The sequence below is a fragment of the Biomphalaria glabrata genome, chromosome 6, assembly GCF_947242115.1.
Source record: "Biomphalaria glabrata chromosome 6, xgBioGlab47.1, whole genome shotgun sequence".
NCBI lineage: Eukaryota > Metazoa > Mollusca > Gastropoda > Planorbidae > Biomphalaria > Biomphalaria glabrata.
Window position 1 is genome coordinate 42,889,317 of NC_074716.1, and position 18,384 is coordinate 42,907,700.

At 38.7% G+C, this 18,384-nt stretch overlaps 1 protein-coding gene across 10 annotated transcripts in view; it reads left to right on the forward strand.

The window, feature by feature from the left end:
• Positions 1–18,384, forward strand: part of LOC106061977 (neuron navigator 3-like) — a 474,243-nt gene that overhangs the window by 425,894 nt on the left and 29,965 nt on the right. For all 10 annotated transcript variants that reach the window (XM_056032697.1, XM_056032701.1, XM_056032698.1 and 7 more), the window contains one exon: positions 18,081–18,176. In XM_056032697.1, coding sequence (XP_055888672.1) covers positions 18,081–18,176 — 96 coding nt within the window. The remainder of the gene's footprint in view (positions 1–18,080; positions 18,177–18,384) is intronic.

Genomic DNA, 18,384 nt, shown 5'->3' on the forward strand with positions numbered 1-18,384 from the left:
GAAGTCAAGCCCCCCGTGCCCCCCAAGTCCCTAGCTACGCCCCTGATACAGCTTCTGGCATAAAACTGACTTAGGTACTATTAAAAGTATCGGTTGAGAAATGCTGGTCCAAGTCTGTATAAACGTAAAGGTCCCCACTTCAAGTGTTTCGAGTGCCAGCCGTTCAGTAACATTTTAGGCCATCTCGAGCTCGGTCTAAAATAAGTCTAATTGATCGAGCCACTTCATGTCGTGATGGTGACCGTCACATAATGACCTTTTAACTCACGAGGCCAGATAATGGGGGCTCAAATTAGACGAGGAACTGGAACACTGAAAGAAGAGGGGGGAAAATGCTGGAAATACACAATTGAACAAGAGCAATGTAGAGCAATACGCTTCGTGTTATCCGGTTTAGAATGTGGGACAAGACTGAGTCCCTGGCTGAGACAGAACATGTTGGGAGAATCAATACGAGAGAGAGAGAGAGAGAGAATTTTTGTATATTTCAATCCGCTCTTGTGTTTTATACGTAATATTGTAAAAATGTAGCATACTTTTACTTAATAGCTTTATAAAGCATTACAAAGCAATCTAACGTAACATCAGTAACAAAGTGTTTCTTTATATATGCATATATATATATATATTGTCTCTAAGCAAATGCGTATAAATATAAAACATAATATGCTTAGGCTTATAAACTCCAATAACATCATTGTTTCATATTATAAATTCTTGATTATGGAAATAGTCCACATGTAGAACAGATGTAATCTTGTATTTTTTTATTTTTTTTTTTATAAAAGTTTTTAAGTCTGAAGTATTGTGTCTATTGACTGCTAGTTTTTCTTTCGCCAAGACCTATTTCATGGAATGCATTCTTCAAAAGGCTGGGATATATTTCTAGTATTTCGACATTCGATCCTTTGAAGAGGAGATTACAATTAACGTTTGGGGATTATCTGAGGATTACTTTTTTTTTTGATGCGCGTTATTCTTGTGAGTGGATCTGCGCTGTGTTATCTGTGCTGTGATGTCACTGTCACCAGTGTAATCTATTCTATTTATTATCGGTCTAGACTTGCGGGGTCAAAACGACGGATCCCTACAGACCCCATGCTCGCCTTCCCAGCAAAGCTATGGAGGAGAAGGCCGAGTTCGAATCCCTGTGTGACTATGAGTCCAATGATGGATACTTGGTACGTATTACGGGTAATAGTTTTGTTTTAGGGGACTTGTTTTTTTTTTTTTTTTTTGGGGGGGGGGGGGGGTTGAATGTTGGGTGAGTGCACTAGGTCATGAAGACCCTGTATGAGACAAATTACTTGGGTAAGGAAGCCAGAACAAGAGACTGTCTGTGTGTCTGTCCGTGTGTCTGTTTGTGTGTCTGTGCGTGTGTCTGTCTGTGTGTCTGTCTATCAAGAAGCAAAACTTGCAAAATAAAAATTGATTTTTTTTTAGGGGGGGTGGGGGGTCAGGGTAAGGTGAAATCTCCTTTTCTTTCCCCCCCCTCCCTTCCATATTGAAAGAGCTGTCTTTGTGATGTTTATAGCTACGTACGACTTGATTCTTTCATCGCTTGCTTTTATTATCATTCTTATCGCTCACAACATTCCCTTTCATCCTGCACTGCAATACAGTCATAACCTCAACACCCCCCCCCTTCTCCCCCTAACCTCAAAGTTAAGTGAAAAAAAAATCGATTTCACTGGAGCATCTGTGCTATGTGGTCAAAGGCATTTTCCACGCCCCCCCTCCCCTCACCTCTTGGCACTACAGAGATAAGAGCAGCTATTTAGTGTTATAATTGTGCCTCGGAACTTTTCAATGAAGTTATTACCGAACATTGTTCTTGCTCATTACGGTTACTTAGCGTCGAAAACGAGGCGTGTAAGTAAAGACTGCATTATGGCTTCGAGACTTTTCGAAAGTTGAGCGTTGGTCAATTTTTTTTATTGCATTCAGCAGATCAGTGATCAGTCTAGGGTAGCGGTTCTCAACCTTTTAAGCTCGGCGACCCCTTTTTACAACCCCCACCTCTGCTGCGACCCCCCCCCCCCCCGGCTCACACACAGCAATAGAAGAATAGACAATAACAATCCATTTTTTCGATGGTCTTTGGCGACCCCTGGCTAATCGTCAATCGATCCCCAAGGGGGTCGCGACCCACAGGTTGAGAACCCTTGGTCTAGGGCATTCGTCCCTATGTCTTTCCAATATTCATTTAAAGCGCTTAGGAAAAAATGAATCATAAGTAATAAAATAACTTAAAAATTAAAATGAAAATAGTAAACTAAGACTAAGACTGCTTTATTGATCCTTACGGAAATTTGTTGTGATTACAAGGACTCGTTTCTCATATAAAGACAACACAACAGAAAAATACACATAAATACAACTGCCATATGATGCTATAATAGTTTACATTGTGTTCGCCATTTTAGATATTTATATATGGCTGAAAACTCTAAGTAGCAGCTCTTTGATGTATCCAGTGCACAAAAATAAATTGTTGATATTAAGTGAGGGAAATAACTTGTACATCATTGATAGATATAGTTTTAAGAGCGGAGTTCTTCCCCTTTAGATAAGGTTTGGGTTTGTTGTTTTTTTAAAGATTTTTTTTTATTTTGCTTGTTCAATTGTCCAAGAGAAAATTTCCGTTGCTTTTTCATTGAACTAATTTCCTCTCAGTTCTGTAAGTATTTAAAAGGACTGAAACATTTTACACGATACAATGCAAGCCCTGTACATAGTAACAGCATCTTTGAAGTTCCCTGCAGGACCAAAACTCAGTGCCTTAGCCTAGGCTTCAGAAACCAACAACACAACTAGTTGCAGTTCTTTTAACGAGGTGTACACCTGGAATGACTACATTTCTCCCTTGATTAAACATACTTACAGCAATTTGACAAGTCCGTTAAGCGCGATCTGGCAAAAGAGACGCGAAGCCCACTGGAGCGCAAATCCTCGAGGAATTTTCCAAAAGCGTTAAATATGAGAAGGACTGCTCGGGTCTGTCTAATTATTGTGACTGGCATTTGCTGACCCAACAGAAATGTCCTGTTTCAGGGAGCGGGTCAAGTGTGTTTGTACTGGAGAGAGTGATCCATCTCTTCCTCCCCCTCCCCCCCCCCCCACTACTGCCCCCTCACCTTCCAGCACCTTCTCCTCAGTCCTCATTATTTCGCTCTCACTATCAACTCGGATGTATCGCTGTCTCCCTAATTCGATTCTGCGGCCCGCAAATTATGAGATTTTGTAGCCAACGGTCAGTTTTCCACCTCATCGTCTGATCAATCTCCATTCTTGCACTCCGCTACTGACAGACGCACTCGCGCACTGAGAGCCCAAACACACACCCCGGACTCACGCGCGCTCACACACACATGCATCACATATGCCAACGAATATTTCACCTCAGGCAGAGAATAAGGAGGAGACAGAATTTGTTTCATTTCGTGAATTAAGTCCGCCTGGAGATTGTCCGCTGGCCTCTGAAATTGTCTGATTTTACTCTTAGATGAGCTCACACAGACACACACACACCCACACATACACACACACAGACACACACACACACACACACATTCAGCCATTTGTAGCGTACCCACAAATCTTGTTACCTTTCGTCTACAACTGTGCGGGGTCGTGGACTGAATATTTTTTCTATACGCGTTTTTTAGGTCGCCGTTGTTCGCGCCTATTAAAAGTAAGAGACTATTTATGGTTTTAAAAAAAAAGTCTATGGGTAAATAAATACTATATTCTAATTTAGAACTAGGGAAGCATGTCTCGCGACGGACTCTACAGCGTTGACCTCTTGACGTCACTTCCCGCTGAAAGCTCGTGCTCTCAACCTTTTCCGGAAGTCATGACCGGACCTCGGTTAAATGGAGGTTAATGCCTGATGCAAAGAGGGTTAAATAAAAGAATTCCATGACACAGCCGAGTGTAAAATGTTACGTCGTTATTGAAATATTTCTGTGTAATAAGCTTTTTTTTATTTCATTCAGTGACGGACTCAATTTCTCTATTTTGTCTTAGAAGTCTACTCTCTGTTATTCAACCTTATTCCGAGAACGTGAAGGTCTCAAGGACTTCCAAGACCTTCAATGACCTTTTTTTTTATTTGGGGTGGGGAGGAGAGATTTGTATGTGTATGTATTTGCCCCCCCCCCCCACGACTCCATTTTTTGCTCTCTAACCATATAGTGTGACTCATATTATCCTGCCAGACACTCTTCGATCAATAGACTGTCGCCCCCCTCCACCATGTGACGTCACCAGTACTACATGCGATTCCCTGGACATTTGGTAATCCCTTTACACCCCCGTCCCCTTGACTTTCCACTACATACGTACCGATGGTCATTAGTGTTCTCATTTCAAAACCAGGCAAAGCCTCTTCCCTCTCCCTCCCCCCCCCCCCGACTTCTTACTGTTCTCCCTGCCTCTGACCTAATAAAGACATATTGACTGACAAATGTTCTAGGCCACCTCCGCCTGTACTCTTGGAACAAAAAAAACAAACCCAACAGTTTAATAAATACGTAAGACAGAAGAGAGGGTTGAGCTAAAGTAACTCTTGTCAGGAGCAGAGCTAAATGCGTGGTCAATGTTGAACGTACTCAAAGTCGGCCGTAGTCAAAGTCGGCCGTAGTCAAAGTCAACAGTGGTCAAAGTCAAAGTTAAACTTAGGCAAAGTCGAACGTAGTCAAAGTCGAACGTAGTCAAAGTCGACTTTGCTAGGGCATTTTTCCCCCCTAGTCTTTTCCCAGGTGTTATGTCATCAGAAAGTTTGATAACTTCTTTTAAAATGTACTAACAAAAATCAAGCACAATTATCTTCTGTTGAAAACAGACTTCACCCAAGCAAAGAACTAGCTTAATAAGTTCAGTTAATTATCGAAGAATTAGAGCTTATTACGGAAATCTTACTCTCATGAAAACTACAAGAACTGACCCATAGTCGGAAGGTGGAGGACGGGCTATGGAATGTATCTTCCCCTCTCTATATAACAACAATGTTATATTATAATATGTTATGCTCAATAAATGAGTTTAGTTGGATTGTTTAGGGTTATTTACTATTTCGGGCTTTCAGAAGGCTGGATAGAGAATGAGCTCATACGACGTATGAGTCTCTCTAAAACGTATTTCAAGAAGACATTTCCACCTGGGAACCAAGCTGCCATTACAGATTGTTCTCCCGTGATTAATTACCTCGCTAAGAAGTGCAGAGGGAGGGGGGGGTCCTGTAGGCTCCAAATCTCACATAATGATACGTTTTATCTAATCCGATTCCCTGATTGGCCTTGAAACCAATTAAATGCGCGTAAAGAAACGAGGCTTGTCCGAGAGTCTACGATACTGAAACTGGGTCTTTGTCTTATCGTTAGATTTATCAAGTGGTTTTTTTTTTAGCCCGCTTTCTGGGTTGAAAAAAAAAAGATGGACTATAAAAGGTTTGAAAAAAAATTGTCTAGTGCTTTGTCTTTAAATATTGAACAGAACAGATTTTAAAGTTTCAATTAGAATAAGGCTTTCTATTCAGCCAGGGGGAGTTATTTGAACTATAACGAATACATTATTAGCTGCTGTGCTGCGATGTAACTCATGGATCAGAAGACTGGACAGAAGAGATTTTTATAATCAAATACGGTTTTTAAAGTTGCTTATTTCTTATTCTCTTATCTGGAGAAACTTAACAGTAATCCTAGCAATTTCTGCATTAATCCTAGCAATTTTTTGCATTAATCCTAGCAATTTTTGCCAGACTTTATTTGACTTACCTCCATCTTCTGCTCTGTCTGTCACTCAGAATAATCATTGTCTGGTACTTATCTATGTAACCAAGAGACGATCTCATCAGGTGTACAACTCCGCCATGATGGTTGAAAAACGAAGCTATCTTATATAGTCTGTTCCAATGAATGGATTTTCTTCGCTCTCTTAACAACATTCGAACATCAGATTAATATAATTTTTTTTTTACACTTGTGTTCCTTTGTTCTTTGTTTGACAATTCGTGAGGAGAATAAATGATGGTGTACATGAATCCAATGAAAGTTAAATAATTTAGAACCTCTGGTTCTAAACGAGACACGTGCCAAAGTCATACTTGGAGAAACAAAATTGCTACTTTCTCGTCTAATTATCCTTTACTTTCTCCTTGTCTCTCTTGGTTTATCGCCCTCCCTAAAGAGACATTATTTGTTTCCTCTCTTCGTGGCCTGCTCCAGCTTTGGACCGGTGGATCTGGGTCTGGATCCAAAGTGTTCCAGATTAACATCTACAGCTGCTGTGAACTGACATCCGTGACACAAAATGGAACTGTTACATTGGTGTCAGCACGAGGTGGTATTGCTACTATTATGCTTCGTGGTTCAGTTTGGATAGTTACGATGGTGCCGCCTATGGCTGAGACCGTTGATGACATATTCCTTACAAATAATTGTATATGTATATTAATGTATAAGGATGCTAGCATTGGAATGCCATGTGTTAGAGTGCCACCTTATCGATATTTGGTCATTGTATCTACCACCAAGCCCCCATTATTTCAAGACGTAAACAGAAGTAAGACCTATAAACATTCTGAAAACAAATAACTCCGCCCCACCCCTTTTTTTTTTAAATTGATGTAACAAACAAAGAAGAACAGACCAGAGGGCCCCACCCAGCCGAATAACATAACTCTCATTTTCGCTGAGCAAGCAGATAGATTAAAAGAACACTTTAAAAGCCAAATGTTGTTTTTATTCCACTCTACGTAGATTCTAAATTCCTTTCTTTTCTCGTTTAAAGTGTTCAAGACATTTTTATTTCTTTTCTCGTAAAAACCTAGAAACACTCAGAAATTGCCTGAGAACATGGCGATCATTGAACGAAGTCCTTAATGTCCGGTAATGGCCACCATCTTGTGCCACAAGAGCAAGCAGGCTTTATTTAAATTTTCACGCACATCTAGAGTAAATGGAGGCAACGTCAAGTCTCACAATGTGATGGATTACTAATGCCTTTCTCTGTCGTCTGCTCCTCAGACATGTTGTCCAGCGGTTGTCAATATGTTATGCCTAAATACAAGCTCTGCATCAGATGACCATGACGAACCAGTAGACAAATAACTTTTTGAAAACTAGTGCTAATCATTTTAGCTATGTATAGTTTTTAAGTAAGTTTAACTCTTTAGCTACAGATATAGATCTGTCTACCTCATCAGGAGGTTTAATTATTTTTTTTTTTTATGTAAAAGTCAGTTTAGATTGCGTTAAGGTTACACCAAAGTGTATACGAGCTTTATCGGGTCGTGCGACTGCAAAATGTTTGGGAACCTCTGCTACAGACGACTGATTCATGGTCGTTATGCAAATTTATGCATGAGTTGGTTGGTGTCGCCGCCTGTTGCACATAGGCGGGCTTTGTTGGGGTGTACTGTAGTGTGGCAAGACAGAGACACACAGAAGTCAAAATAAAGAGAAGTGAGAGGCAAAGAAAGACCACAGTTAAAACTGAGGCCAAACAAAAAGGCCAAAATGGAATCTGAACCAAAGGAAGTGCTGAATGGAGACTGAAATAAAAAAAAAAGAGACCAAAATGGAAAGTAAAACAAAAAAAGACCAAAATGGAAACTGGAACAAAAGAAAGACCAATATAGAAACTGAAGCAAAAAAAAAAAAATAACAAAAATGGAAACTGGACCAAAGAAAGACCAAGATGGAAACTGAATTTTAAAAAAAGACCAAAATGGAAACGAACAAAAGAAAGATTAATATGGAAAATGGAACAAAGAAAGACCAAGATTGAAAATGAAACAAAAAAAGTACCAGACTGGAAGAAGAATATAAAAAATTGGAAGTGATTCGAAATGAGCGAATAAAATCAAGACTAGCAAAAATATCTATGAGAGAAAACGAACATACTTCCCGCCTTTTTTTCTCTCTGCCTCGTTTCTGCAGTCAAGGGATTTCTCGGCCACTGCATTTTAGAGTATCGTTTTTTGTTTCAACCAGATTTAAAATATTTCTGAACTTGTATGTAAGCTCTTTAAAATTATTAACTTTTGTATTTTAAATTTTTTATGAACTCTTCAGGTCATCATAACTTTGTTGTAGTTATTTTTTGTCCTAATTATCTCATTCATCTTAAATATCGGCCCCTGCCCTTTCTCTCTCTTTTTTTTTTTGTTTGGTCTCCTCTGGGCTGTCTCTCCGTTAATGATGATTTGTTCGTGTTAATACGCCCAATGAACTTCCACCAGACAGTAATTGTTCCTCAAATAACCCCTTGTCTCTCCCCCCCCCCCCTCCTTTCTCATTTCTCAACCGTTCAAATTTCGGAGTCGTCTGCTTTGCATTGGAAAACATCTTCTACCTTACCTCCCTTCTTCTGTCCCATACTGCATCTGTAACGTAACCGGACGAGCGCCAAAATATGAGTTAAAAATTAAATCATTTATTCAAGTGTACGATTAACGAGGATGGCCAGCACTACGACCATTGACGACCAACATACGCAGATGGTAAGGACTGAAATGGGGGACGTTACTTATTTACTTTTTAAAAAGTGTACAATATTAATAAATGGTTCCTATTTTTTTTTTTTTTGTTGTTGCAAACTCTCTATTTCTCTCTCTCTCCCTCTCCACCCTCTCTCTCTTCGTCTCCCCCTCTCTCTCTCCCTCCTCTCTCTCCCCCCTCTCTCTCTCCCTCCCTATACCTCCCACATATCCTCCCTACGTCCTATCAGTTTACTTACTTGCTCTGTCAGCTCCCGTCCACGTCTGCTCTGAGGACTCCATTGTGCTTGGGTAGCGAAGAACAAACAGGCACATTCTGTTCCACGATTTTTTTTTTTTTTTTATGCCAGACTTCTGTCCAATTGTGGGGCTCTTTATTTTTATTCTAGCTTTAGCTGAACTGTATGTTATATTTATAAAGACATAAATTGTATTCGTACCCTATAACCTGGTCAGAAAATGTTTTTAAACAAGATATTTCAAACGAAACATCAACTTCAAACAGCGCGTTGTTCTATAAATGTTAGTGATAACTTCAAGCAGTCGAAATTGTGGAAATAGCGTCGAGTATTTCCATTCTTCACAATATAACAAAATATATTGTAATAGTCTCACAGACCCAACATTCCTTTCTATTTAATATATATTTATATATTTAATGTAATGGTCTGATGGATATATGCATATTGTAATAGCCTGATGGCACTAGTATTCCTGTGTAAGCTATTAATACATAAAACGGTCTTTACTTCTGATAGTTTATTTTGTTTATTAACCTGAGCTCCGTTTTTTTTTTAAAAGTCAAAGATATTAAGGACCCTTTCTTTATTTTATTTTATTATTTTGGTGTTATGAACATTGTTATGACCTTTCTAGAAGTATTTAATTGTATTGTTTGTAATGCTTCTATGGTTTTTTAACTTCTTCTAATAGGGTTATCCACTCTTCGCCTCTGTGCCCAAATGTTTCTAATACTTAGACCTAGACTTGAGTCAAATACAAATATATAAGACAACAAATAAGTGTATTCGATAACCGTCAGATGTGGGGACGACAGCAGAAGACCGATTTCTTGGGGAAAAAATAAATAAATAAAAGCGGTGGAAGGGGGAGTAAATGCGTTGGTAAGATCCTCTCTCATTTCTGTCTAACCTACTTCTTCCCTCCCCTTTCTTTCAGTTCTTTCGTCACAATTACGACTTCGTCCATTAGATCTAATCAAGTGTAGTTTTAACTTTATACAATTGCATTCAGGGCTGATTTATGTCTTTCCTGATCTAGACTTCTGTCACCACAGTAAGCTCCTCTAATATCTCCACAATTCGGTTTGATCAATTCAATTGAAACACTTGGGGCTCAGATAAATTGACAGATCCGTGAGGGCTAATAGAGCAAGCGTGCTAGCGAATGGATTGGAAATATATTTTATTACCCGATAATACCGGAAGGGAAGTTGAGGATAAGAAGAAAAAAAAAGTTTTTGTCAAAAAAACACAAAAAATAAAATTGTTAAAGTGCATGAAGGAACACACCCAAACCGGAATATCAAATATCTTCATTTTTTTGTCCAATCATCTTGAAGAATTTTGTCAGAGTGTGCATTTATTTCTGATAGCGCTTAAAAAAATTATTTGGACAACTAACAAAAAATGTTTCTATTGCGGACTATCTCTAGAAATTTAGATCAAAGAATTAGTGGAATACCCTATCTAGAGGTGTCCTATGACCACACAAGTAATCCTCTGACCACACAAGTAATCCTCTGGCCACGCAAGTGATCCTCGACCACTCAAGTGATCCTTTGACCACTCAAGTGATCCTTTGACCACACAATGATTGTTTGACCACACTAGTAATCCTCTGATCTCTGTCCGCACCAATGACCCCCTGATTACAAATTGAGAATCACAACGGTCTTAAGAAATTGCCTCGGCCTACAAAAGAAGACGGTCACGGTAGAGCGAACAGAAAATGCTCTAATCCAAATGCTATGTGCATGTTTAAGAAACTGTATTGTGCTCAAGTTGCTGCTTTTGTCGCCAGTAACATTACAGTGTATGAGCGTATGTGTATTTGTTTCTGTATGTCAAAGGTAACACTTACGTCAGACCTCTAGCAGGCAAGTGAGGGGTTGGTAATGCCAGTACAATAGCAACAGAAAGAACCTAATCTAGGGCACAAAAGACTTACCTCCAAAATAAAAGTAAAAAACTAAACGGACTAGCTGTAATGAGCTTTCTTTACGTGTGTATATGTGTGTGTGTTCAAACAAAGAACCAAATATATTTTACAACCTACCTAATAATAACAATAATAATAATAAGGCTAGTCTTCGAGTCCGAAGATCAGTGAGGAATGCAGTATTTCCCGTGGCTGCGCAGTCCCAGCTGTGACCTACATATTTTCCCACATTCAGGGCAAGCATAACCATTGTCCGCAGGTGGTGGATTTAGATTTTCTTTTCGCCGTCTGCGTTTGTCCTCGGCAGCAGCTTTTCTTTTGGTCTCAAATGTGTATCCCGCGGCCTTTGAGAGTGACCTCCAGCAACCAGGTGCTCTCTTCTATGTCAGCTAAGGAAAGTTGACGCCTAAGCTGGTCTTTGAAGCGTTTCCGTGGGGCGCTTTTGTTACGTCGACCATCTTTTAGCTCACCAAAAAAAGACTGCCTTTGGCATACGTTCGTCTCCCATACGGGATACGTGCCCTACCCAGCGTAACCTACCTAACGTTAAGAAATTTCTGGTTACGCCCATGACTAAAATCATATGCTTCCATCAGTGTGTTTAATCTTGCTCACCTTGCACACTGTAATCTCTTTTACGTCCCCACGCATTAACTCTATTGCTGACCTGTGAAATGTTTCTTTCTTGGCCTATACTGCAATAACAACAAACATTTACCGCGTATCCGGCCATAAAGTTTTGGCCAGAGTCGTGCTCTCCAAGTCCCACGGGGCCGTTGTGTCTATGGAAACATTTTTTTCTTTTTATGGTTCAGCACATGAGATCGATTGACCTTGCATTAACGTGACCTGGCGAGAAGCCCAGAGGGTTGGACTAGAGCTGCAACTTTGAGACAATAGACTTAACGACGGGATAACGTTTTGTAGCTAACTCTCTAATAAGCCCAACCATGCTTTTAGCATAAAATCTGAGAATTGGCAGCGTTCTCTAGCTTTAAAACAAAATTACTGTAGATAACCAAATAGTTCGCCCGGCGTTTTCAGTGTTTTATTCTGCAAGATAAAACCAAGACAACGATTCTGAAATAGGCTATACATTTGCAATTTATTTCTAATATGCACACTCTTGATCTTGTAACTCGAAGACAATGAAGGAGGAAACAAGAAGGGGCAAAATTAAGGCTAAAATTCGTAGCCAGTTGCAGTATCGGGAGTCCGAAAGATCCACGTCTATTTGATCCGGATTTTCTTCTTTCAAGTATGGCAGTTTAATATGATACATTTTCAAGAATGGCCTTCACACCTCATTGTATATCATTGCTAAAAATGTATGTTTCGGGGTCATATCCGTCCCGTAGAAAACTATCAAAAATTTCTATATCAAAAACTCCGAATAATCAAAACTTCCAAACTATCAAAACTTTTTGAACTATCAAATCTTTTTGAACTATCAAATCTTTTTGAACTATCAAATCTTTTTGAACTATCAAAACTTTTTGAACAATCAAAACTTTTTGAACTATTAAAAGCTCCGAACAGTCAAAACTTGCAAACAATCTTAACTTCCGAAATATCAAAACTTTTTGAACTATTGAAACTTTCTATCACCAGTTCCAGCCATCAAAATTTTCCAACCAAAAAGAGTATCGAAACTTTCGTAGTTGCACAGTATCCAAGGACTTCTCCTGTATCACCGCTAAACAACGGACTTTTTTTTTTTTAGTCTGTCAATATTCATGTGTATCCCTGTTGCTGTAACCAGCATTCTTCTCTATTTATGAACACGCAAACACATAGAAACAGAAACTTCGAGTCAAGAGTCAGAGTACAGACTCTGCTTATTTGTTAAGCTTCCTACCTGAGTCAGCACCGCGAGACGAGATGTATACATGACTTTGACACGACCTACCTTATAGGTAGCCATGTTCACAAGATGTACACACAGTCTACATATCTATCACCGATTGAATATATTGACATGGGGAGGGGGGGGGGCCTCACGGGGCATTGCAAAGCGTTTGGTTACACGCTTGCGATGTTTGTTTGTCTAATATGTAGGCAAGTGCTTGGGCATGTACTAAGTATTTGTTTAACACAAGCTTCTATCAACTCACTCTCTGGTACAAATGATGTACACATTAGTTCTCCTACTTCCCATTCTAGGATCAAGTTGATAATTGACATATTTTTTTCTCTCATAGTTCCTAACAAATCAGGAATCAATCAAATAATTAAACAATTAGTTAATTAAATCGTGGTAATGGATATATTTTTTTTGATACCGAAAAAGAAAAGTAAATCATATGTGTGTGTGTCTATGAGAGAGAGAGAGAGAGAGAGAGGGGGGGACTATAAATGTGTAGTTCTTCCCCTTAATTAAGCTCCCTTTTTTTTCACATCACATATTTTTAGATTGTGTTTCCTTTTTAATAAAATACTTGATCATCTCCTCTCAACTTCTCTACCACCGACAAACAGACCAACAACACAACACAAACACAACACGACAATACAAGAAACAATTTTATATATTAAAAAAAAGACACACATGGCAAATAGGAACACACCAAACACCATATCAGGATTGCATACAAACATGAGCACACTCATGAATAAACAACAGACAACACACGACATAAGCAAAAAACGCAACAAATACAACCAAACAACAAATATAACACAACCAAACAACAAATACAACACAACCAAACAACAAATACAACCCAACCAAACAACAAATACAACACAACCAAACAATAAATACAACCCAACCAAACAACAAATACAACCCAACCAAACAACAAATACAATACAACCAAACAACAAATACAACACAACCAAACAACAACTAGCATCACACGAAATAAATAACGCTTGACAGTAAACAATAACACCCTCAGAGGCTCTTGTCTCTAAAACTATCGATTCGGGAAAGGTCAAGACCCAGGGACCAAATAAAAAACAACGTTTCTTTCCGAGCAGAACTCATCGTCCAGAACTAGACAGACAGTAGAACACACAGATGACAAAGGCAGGATACCACACTACGATTTAATAGAGAAATAAAAGTTTTGTTCATCTAACGAATTTATAAACAATTCCAACATTTATACTATTTACACAAGATAAACATTGAAAATATATTTTTAAACAAAGCGTATATTAAGCCTATGAATTAGTGTGGATCAGTCATATAATTAAATTGGTAATAAATCTAGACTAACAGAAAAAGACATACATTGGGGGGGGGGGGACAACCTGAATTCAAACTCATGACTCAAGCCTTCTCAGGATTCTCAAGCCAACACGGTAACCACTCTACTTGTGGAGAGCATTTGAAGATCGTATTGTTTCTATAGCCTCGTCCTTTTTGTTCATGTTGTGTTCACTAAGACTCAGCATTGTAGAATGTATGACGTTGAATGGAACTAACCTCTCTCTCACTCTCTCCTCTCTCTCTCTTTCTCCTCTCTCTCTCCTCTCTTCCCTTCTCTTTCTCTGGACCCCCTCCCCCTTTTTTGTTAAACCCTTGATTTGAATTGGAACAACCCCGTTTTATAATGCCCCCACTGCGCATATATTCATACATCATTTGTGCTTGTGAATTATAGAATTACTTTAGTCCCTCTCGCCTGGTTTTGATAGTCAACTTTTTAAAGTGCCCACAATGGCTAGTTACGCACTAAAGAATTATTGATTTCATTTTCTTTTTATAAACTTAGTAGACACGCATGCATGTAGCTATTTCCTATTTTAAAGAAAAAGAAAAATATGCTTGAAATGTAAAAAAAAAAACGGAAGTGGATTTTATGTTATCAAACATTTGTATTTATGTTTTATAAATAGACTGCGAAAATAAAATACAAAGGTTAGGGTTAGAAAGCTTGCGGTGTTTCACAGGCTGTGAATCTGTCAAAATTGTTTCTCATCAAGCACCTGAGTGGTAAAAGAAACCTGTATACGAAATTTCAGGCGAATCCGTACGGCAGTTGCTGAGAATTCTTTATGTATAGATACATTAAATCAGTATTTTACGAATATATATACACAAATTCACTAGCCGTCCGTTTTCCATATAAAATGTCTTTACATATATAAAGGCAGTTTCTTTGTATGGGATACGTAAGGATATATAGGCCTTTATATGCAAAATAAATCATTGAAAAGAAAAAATGCTTTTGATAATCTCATACCTTTTAAAACGATGGGGTATAAAAAAATTGTGCTTAAATATATTTCAAAGCCTGTCCTGACAATGTTTCTTGATATAACAGAGGCAAACGTATGCAAGAGGTAACATCATAGCTTATAAGAATCTCTTTGCTGTCAATTCATTGATGCTGAAAAGAAACAAAAAAAGAAATGAACAAAAGCCTAGGGCAGGGGAAGTAACATTTTCAGGTGTTGACTGAAGGAAGTAGTTCGCGCCTTTAAATATTTTCTATGAGAAAACTTAGACTCGCATTGAAAGGTGAAATGAAGGGGAAAAAAAAGGAAACAAATCGAAACGCTTGATTCCTTGCTGCTGATGCTAAAATGAATGTGATGTTAGAAAAGGCAGGGGGAGGCAAACCAAGCATTGCTGTACCAAACGGGGTTAATCAAGGGCCACCAAAATAGTTCATTCGCCACTTCAAGGAGCAGCAACTACTGTTCGGAAAGGCCTCGTTGCTGATCTTTTCCTGCAACTACGAGGATTTGTTATGCTAAATTGTGTATTACATTTATTGTCTAACAAGCAGTTGGCTGTCATACTTTTACTTGAGAGTTTACTAGACAGTTAATCGTTTATTTAGAAATGCTATAATAATTTTTATGCATGAGAAATTAAACCCTTTTTGTACAAGTAAGAAGCTGGATAAAAAAAATGGCTACTTCTATTTGTGTAGTGCCGCCATATTGCAAATTGACATAATAATCTATAATTGTGAAATATGCCGACCTTTCGGTTTTAAAATAAACAAATGAAACTACTAAATTTTTCTAATACATGAACTCCTGTTTTAATGTTTTGTAAAATGTTTGACATGTTTCGGATGTTCCTTCAAAGTTAAAGTAGTTTACTTCCTAGTCCAAACCTCCCGCAGGCCGACGGGGGATGGGAGCGGGCGGGGCTTGAACCCGGGACCATCGATAAATTCAAACGACAGTCCAGCGTGCAAACCTGTTTGAACCCTGTCGGTATATTACAATGAACAGTGTAAATTGTAAATGATCATGAACTATATACAATTTCTCAATAACCTTGACTGCTCAATAGTATTATATGGTCCGGACGTGGATGCGTTAATCTGTTTGTCTTGTGTGTTAGTGAAACTATAACCTGAATAAACCACATACAATAAAAAAAAAAGCAGGGCAAATAAGGCGCTTACATTTTTTGTTACCGTACATGCTGTTGGAGATGTTAAAGGAACATCCAGAGACCAGGACCAATATGGGAGCACGGAACCTTGATATACTTGGAATAAAAGACTCCATCAATGAGTGAGAAGCTCGAAACTAGCAACCACACCACACCCCCCTTCCTTTTACGTTGCATTTGAGTGCAATTAGTTGGCTAGGGTTAAACAACAGTTTTAGAGCAAATGAATAAAACATGTATTTATATCAACGTAAGAGACCCTGTCAACAGTAGCAGTCAGTCATAACCCCCCCCCCCCATTCTCTGACATTAAACACTCAATCACTAAATCAATCATTCTTTTACTCTCTCTCTCTCTCTCTCTCTCTCTATTGAATAATTAACTCAATCTCACTTAATGCATTACAGCCCCCCACTCTTATTTGTACTTACTCTTTCATCTAGATACTCCCACACACTCTCACATACATTCTCTTACAACTCAAATCTCTTTCACTCATTCAGGCTTTCTCTCTCTCTCTCTTTCTCTCACTCTCTCTCACTCTCTCTCTCTCACTCTCTCTCTCTCTCTCTCACTCTCTCTCTCACTCTCTCACTCTCTCTCTCACTCTCTCTCTCTCTCACTCTCTCTCTCTCACTCTCTCTCTCACTCTCTCTCTCACTCTCTCTCTCTCTCTCTCAGCCATTTACTCTCACTCACTTTCTCACCATAAGCACCAGCCAACCCCCATCATTGTGTACACACACACACACAAACAGGTTGCCAACCTACTAAAGAACTTCGCGACTGTGTTTACCTCTTGGTCTACAGTTACCTTTTCTTCTTGTTTACCTCTTGATGTTTACCAGTCTTAACGTTTACCTGTGTCCCCCACAGCTAGTACTATCACACAAGTGTTGTGTTCGACAACTTACCTTTTTTTTCCTTCATCCCTTTCCTTCTCTATCTAGTCATCTTTCATTTTTCTATTGCTTCATTCCTTCTCTCTATCCTTATAATCATTCTTTTTTCATTACTGCATTCCTTCTCTCTTTACTTCTGAACTTTCTTTTTTCCCCATTTATTTATTCCTACTCTCTATCCTTCTAATCTTTAACTTCTTAGGATGCTAACATTTTCACTTTGTTGCCACTACAATTTTCTTGTATAATTTGTCATCTCATCAGCACCCTTTACAAAGTCAAATGAGGACATTAACAACAACGGAAAAGTGAGACAAAATAAATACAATAAAAATCACAACACGCAACAACACCCCCCCCCCAAATTCCAATGACTCACGTTTAACTTCTAGTCTACCTGCAGGGGGGCGCCGATCCTATCTTTAATTCTGGCGACGTTGGAGTTTTGAGGTGAAAATGAAATGATTTTCCCCCCTTTCTCCCCAAGCCATTTTCTCTTAAAAATAATGTTTTTGTACGAATGTCTAGATGTCGTTAGTTCATCGTTACCAAGTCAGATTGTGTCTTTCTGGGATCCGTTATTCTCATTGACAGCGGCATCGTGCTTACCCCAGCATGTCATGATTTATATTATCAATATCATCAGCCTATCAAACCTGATGGTTCTACTTTTTTTTAGGCCATTCGAACCAGATTTAAAAAAAAAAAATAAGAAGATTTTTAAGTCCAAATGAGATTTTTTTAAAAAGCCAAAAAAAAAATATATATATAAAAAATAGTTTGGCAATAATATAAAGAATATTCTCTCTCTCACACACACACACACTCACACACACATGTATAAAAGCTTAGATCTTTCGTTGATAATAGAATAGCCTTGGACAAGTTTAGCCAAAACATATCAGAGTTGGCAGCACTTTTACTTTTCAAATAATAGTGCAGACAACACGTTCACAGACAACGCTAAATACACTTTTAAAGCCACATCAGAGAAACCTACAGATAGAGCCATTTATCTTGGCTGTTTTCAGTGTTGTTTGTATTCTTTATGTTAAAAACTGAGTGTGAATGAAGTCAACTAGAGTTCTCTAGATCTAATTAGCTCAATTTATTTTTTTTCCATTTCAGGCCCATGTTGTCTCCGCCTTTGAACAGTCATTGTCCAACATGACAGCACGCCTCCAGTCTCTGACGACCAATGCAGAGCATAAGGCAAACCTGCCGGTGAGTAGATCAATTATGTCTACCTACCTGTCTGCCTACCTATCAACTGCGTACTTACCTACCTACCTGTCTGCCTACCTATCAACTGCGTACTTACCTACCTACCTGTCTACCTACCTGTCAACTGCGTACTTACCTACCTACCTGTCTACCTACCTGTCTGCCTACCTATCAACATGACATAATAATAGCAGCACTAAAGTACAAA